Source organism: Papilio polytes, unplaced genomic scaffold, assembly GCF_000836215.1.
Source record: "Papilio polytes unplaced genomic scaffold, Ppol_1.0 DF823901.1, whole genome shotgun sequence".
NCBI lineage: Eukaryota > Metazoa > Arthropoda > Insecta > Lepidoptera > Papilionidae > Papilio > Papilio polytes.
This window is the reverse complement of record NW_013525303.1, coordinates 1,645,535-1,651,378: the sequence shown is the minus strand read 5'-3', so window position 1 is coordinate 1,651,378 and position 5,844 is coordinate 1,645,535. Positions and strand designations below refer to the sequence as shown.

Genomic DNA, 5,844 nt, shown 5'->3' with positions numbered 1-5,844 from the left:
TTTTATGTCAAATGTAAGATTTTTAATTTTGATTTCTTTGGCACAATTTTATGTCAACGTCATATTCTATTTAAATGTATCGATGACTTAATTCATAAATATTAAATACGTGTTAAAACTTTAATCAAACAATTTATTTTTTTTAAGAAAAATTGCCACAAAATACTTTGGACCTGTCCCACCACTGGCTGATAGAGGCTCAAATTTAAAAATGTTGTCACTGTCAGATAAGGGAACAAAATCCGATATTTCCATCACATATTTTACACGTCGATTGTTATCAATTTACAATTTGTTGGGACAGGCCCTAATATTACATTAAAATATGCATATGAAAGTGTTTTGCAAAGTTATATACTAGTTTAGTATCTGAAAATCTCAAATTCTTGTAATTGAAATGTGATAACCTCAAAAAATAATTTAAATGACAGTGTTTAATTAATAAGTGCAAAAAATAACTTCAAAAGACAATAATTGTAATACTATAATGTGTCACTCATTTCACGATAATGTTACCAGCACAAAATTTTATTATCTATGACAGCGTGAAATAAAAAAAAAACGAAATAAGGAAATGCCACAACCCATCACGGGGTTACCTTTATTAGATTATTCTACATAACAATATTTTTAAAATCAAAGTTAATCACAACACTCGTAATGCTTTACTTTTTATTATCTACATTTTTACGTATACAGAAACGCGTCACTAAAGAATTTGAAATGTCACTAGAAACTACGCATCTACGTTCCAAATTACGCATCTACATAAAAATTGAGATTTAAAATACAAGTCTTCAATATATCTCAATATTAAATTATTTTTTTGTTTATAATCAGATTTTATTGGCATTGATAGTTCAGATTTGATAATTTTATACTCTTATTTTTGGTAATATTCTAATCAAAAAACCTGTGTAAAAATCTGTTTTTTGAACTATAAAAGGAATATTAAACATTTGTTTTCTTGGATTGGCAGAACAACAGACCTCTATTCACACAGGATAGGCTATGAACCGGTATATTTTGCGCCCATTTGATTATTGCCATCTTAGCTCTGACGGTAGTCGTCTTAAACTCGGACTAATTAAAGAAGTATTTTGTCGCTTTTCAGAATTATGCAAAACCAATCAAGCAAATATAGAGGTCACTGACCCACTTGTATTGGTCATAGAATTTATATGAAAAATGGACTCTTACGTAACTAGCTATTAAGGATTATTATGATTATGACAAACATGAAACTAAAGAAAAAGAAAACTTACAGAACTTTGGCGTTTTATACAGAAACAAGTATTTAACAAATTATTTTAAAAAAAAACAAGGTTGCGGTATTTTACATAGGAGCTATCGAAATCTCAAAACTATCATTGCTCAATAAAATCTAATAAACTAAAAAATCTTACATATAAATCATAGCCTTCACAAACTTATAAAAATATACCAATAATTTTTTTTTTAAAACCTTTTTCTTCAATACCATAAATATTTCCACTTTCCAAAATTAGTTGAAACGTTAAATATATGTATTATACAATTTTACGGCTTAATTTTGACAAAATAAAATATACTTAAATTATGATTTAGATATCTAAAATCTAATCAGAACTTTCTATAGCATTCCATAGATATATAATTTATTGATGGAGTGTGTCGTAAAATTTGACAACTGACTGATTTTACAAACGTCATTTTATATTGTAAATTACAATTACGGGGAAATATCCTTTTTCTGTGCGTCCCTTCTTTTGCCGATTTAATAAAGGCAAGGGATTTGTAACTGCATATGTCTATGAGCAATAGTTCGTTATTTCAGCGAATTCTGACCGTAACTCGTTTGCCATATTACAATATAAAAAACTGTGTAAAATTGCCCCAATAATATCGAAAGGAGTCTTTTTGTCTCATTTCTGGGCGTTGGGTAACATATCTATAGATTATATATCTATGGTTAACAGATTAATAAATACAATATAATAGACCACATTCATCACAAAAGATCACTTTTGTACTAAACACGTAATTAATTTGTTTGGCAACATTCAGTGTTCTTTTTTTCGAATTTTTCATCTTAATACATCGCCATAACACTGGCAGCTTATACGTTATAACGTTAAGCGTTTTAACAGTTATAACGTTAAACGGTGTCACAGTTATAACGTTAAACGGTTTCACAGTTATAACCTTAATCGGTTTCACAGTTATAACGTTAAACGTTTTAAGGATAATAACGGTTATAACGAAAATAACGTTTTTTAAGTTATAGGCCGTAAGCCTGATATGTTAGGCAGAGTTCATTCGTTATTTCGATATTCACTCGGTTTAATTTTCATCGCACTTGTACACTTCACAAATATCACTGCTATCGTTATTTTAATTTTTTACGTCTCCTTTAAGCGCTTGTTCGAGTACCGCTTTAGAGGCTATTTCGACTGTAACAGTTTTACTGATGGTGCAGAGTTGAGTTTGGTCGTTAACTTGAGACTCAGCGAGCGGTTCTGTTATTATCCTGAGGGAGGATACTTTGGCTCGTTGGTACGCTATCACTGTGTTCATGCTTAGAAACCTGAAAAAAACGAAATAATTGAATTTTAAAATCTATAATCTATACTAATATAATAAAGCGTAAACACACACTTTGTTGCCTAAGATATCAGCATATTTTTGAACAATTCTTTAATAAAAGGCCCTACACTTATGACACGCTTTAGGATATATATTTTCACGATATTAAACTTAGGTAGTACATAAATAAGAAAAACCGTTATGCGAGAAATTGACAAAAACTACAAGCTGAGAAAATTAAGGCAGCATGATTACCATGGTAATGGTAATTGTTATCGAATGGTTATGACATTCGTTGTAATTTGTGAACGAGCGCCCACCTAAATCCGCTAAAATGGCGAAGCAACCGCTGTACATAGCATTCGCAATTGTGGATGCGTTGCTACCCTTGATCGAGGAGGAGACGCACATAAAGACTATATTTCCGCTTCCTATGCGTCTCCTGCACCATAAAATCCACATTTCCTCCCATTCTTTTCGTATTAGAAAAAGGGTGGAAAGGAAAAGGGACTAAAGCTGGGCCTCACTTTACCCATCCAACGAAACTCGGAATCGCTTCCACTTCACTACCTGGCTTCTGTGTGGTCGTGGTATTTCCGGCGGATGAAGCCGCACGGGAACAGCTCATAAATCAATAAAATGCGTCATGATGATGTCAATTTTTGACGTTTGTGGTGTGTGTCGTGTATATTACCTGATGGCGACGTAGCAGACGAGCAGCGCGGCGCCGGCGCAGAGCACGCGCACCACGGGCGAGGGGAACAGCTGCACCAGCAGCCAGGCGGCCGCGCCCGCGCCGCACACGCCCGCCACCGCCAGCGCCGTGCGCAGCCAGTGCGCGCACGTGAACCCGCGCTCCCACTCCACTCTGACAACATTCTTTTATTATCACCAGCATCCACTTGCCCTTACATCTCTATCAGCCACCATGAAACCATCCCTTAAATCATATCCTCTTTCACACAATCCATCCATACTTTCTTAGGTCTTCCTCTACCTTTGTAGCCATTCACATTCATTCTAAACACTTCCTGGTTTGTGTCCCCATCGTCTCGTCGCATAACATGCCCATTATTATTATCGCCATATATCTTTATTCGTTTATTTACTACATAATACATTTTACATTATTTATCTATACTAATATAATAAAGCGTAAACACACACAACTTTGTTGCCTAAGATGTCAGCAATTACAACATATTTTTGAATAATTCTTTGTTTAATAAAAAGCCATACACTTGCTTCACGCTTTAGGTTTTATATTTAAACGCCATTAAACTTAGGGGGTAAATATTTTGGATAAAAATCCTAATGTGGAAAGAGACCATAAGTTGCTTGCTACCAACATCAAGGAAGCAAGGTTGTCATCATGTCATGTCACTTTGACATTTATAATGGTAATTTGACAAATGTAAACAATAAAATAAAACTTTCATAATTTCATGCGGATGAAGTCGCGCGGGAACAGCTAGCCTATACTAATATAATGAAGCGTAAACAGACACATCTTTGTGGCGTAGGATGTCAGCAATTACAGCATATTTTTGAATAATTCTTTCTTTAATAAAAAGCCCTACATTTACGACACGCTTTAGGCTATATATTCTCATGCCATAAAACTTAGAAGCTAAATAAATTGGAAAGAACCATCATGTGGGAAAGAGGCAATAAACTACAAGGTGCCAACATTAAGGAAGCAAGGTTTTTATGGTAACGGTAATTTTGACATTTGCAATTGCGAATTTGACAAATGTAAACAATAAAATATTTTTTTTTAATTCGGATGAAGCCGCATGGGAACAGCTGGTATAAATATAAAACATATTATGGGAGAAATATAGGAACACCGGCTGCGGAATCCGATGACTCAAGCAACCAGTGGTCAGGGCAGAGACAGGAACCTCCTTACAATACGTGCGGTTTCTAAAATAACCGCCTTTTGAACCGTCCCTTAATCCAACTGTCTAGCGAGAACTTCTTAAGTTGTTGGTCGATATTTTATTAGATTTTTCTGGGTAATAGTTGGAATTAAAGTAATAAAAACAAAACAATTTTAATGCATTTAAGTAACGCATCGTTGATTATTGCTTCGCTACTTAAAAAAACTTCAACATTAGCACAATAATTTCAATTAAGTTACAAGTTGCGTAAATAGAGTATGTATTATTTAATACCAGCTTTAGCCCGCGACTCCGTCCGCATGGAATTAAAAAAACACAAAAGTGAGTAGCCTAAGTGTTCTTCCATGCTATCCTCTATATCTGTACTAAATTTCATCGAGATCCGTTCAGCAGTTTAGGCTACAAACTCTAACAAACATCCATCTAAACTTTCGCATTTATAACATTAGTATGAAGTATTTGTGTCTGTAAATGTGAATTTAATTATGTTTTTACCGACCTGTTTGTTTTTTGCACGATGTACGGCGTGTTGCAAACTTTGCACTTCAAGCCGTCCGGTGTGGTAGCACTCTGGAAACAAACATTTGAGAGATATTTAGGATTATCAGGTCAAAGCGGAATTTGAAAAAGTCATCTATATTCCCGATTGCAACAAAATTTCGACAAAGTCAATTTAAAATCAGTTTGTGTCAGCGCGTAATTTAAAAAAGTATCTAATATACCCGGTTCACACTTGGCCAAGACAGTTTGACAGTAGCGCTCAATAGACAGTCATTAAACTAGCATAGTGTGAACACTATCTGGCGCCAGCATCCATGGCCTGTGCGACAGTCCAACTGTACTGGCGAAGTGTGCACCGCGCATGAAATTTAATGTTTGTCGCTGTATTGTGTACAGTCGCGGAAATCCGCAGTTTTCCACTTCTGGAAATTATCTTATTCATTGCAACGAAACAAACTCCGCTTTCTACAAATAGCTAATAAGATTTTAGTGGGGGCATACAAGGGATAACTATAAAAAGAACATTACCGACTTTTCGTACATACATATTTACAAGCTGCGTTGTATTGATTATTTTTTTAATCTCAAGTAGGGTTGGCGACTGGCCGCTAAAATAGTGCCGAATCCAAAAGTAGGTTTTTGATGGGCAAAAACCTGTTGCGCCGACCCTACGGGAGTAGGATAAGGAGAAAGATGTTTTTTTTTCAATTTTTTTTTATTTATTTGAAAATGTTCAAACGATTGTAGATTTTTCCTTAAACACCGTCAGTTTCCCCGACTGTACATACCTCAATGAGCCATCTGCGCAGACAGTCGTGGTGCACGGCGGACACGTCCCCGGTGCAGCGACACGGCCTGATGAGAGGCTCGTGGC

The 5,844-nt window shown here is 35.1% G+C and overlaps 1 protein-coding gene across 1 annotated transcript in view; it reads right to left on the bottom strand.

Annotated features, from left to right (window-relative positions):
* Positions 1-567: 567 nt before the first annotated feature.
* LOC106102817 overlaps positions 568-5,844 on the bottom strand; it is a 53,083-nt gene continuing 47,806 nt past the window's right edge. The window contains exons 11-14 of the mRNA XM_013282402.1: positions 5,759-5,836; positions 4,969-5,039; positions 3,260-3,433; positions 568-2,566 (exon numbers count right to left, since the gene is read on the bottom strand). Coding sequence (XP_013137856.1) covers positions 2,374-2,566; positions 3,260-3,433; positions 4,969-5,039; positions 5,759-5,836 — 516 coding nt within the window. The 3' untranslated portion in view covers positions 568-2,373. The remainder of the gene's footprint in view (positions 2,567-3,259; positions 3,434-4,968; positions 5,040-5,758; positions 5,837-5,844) is intronic.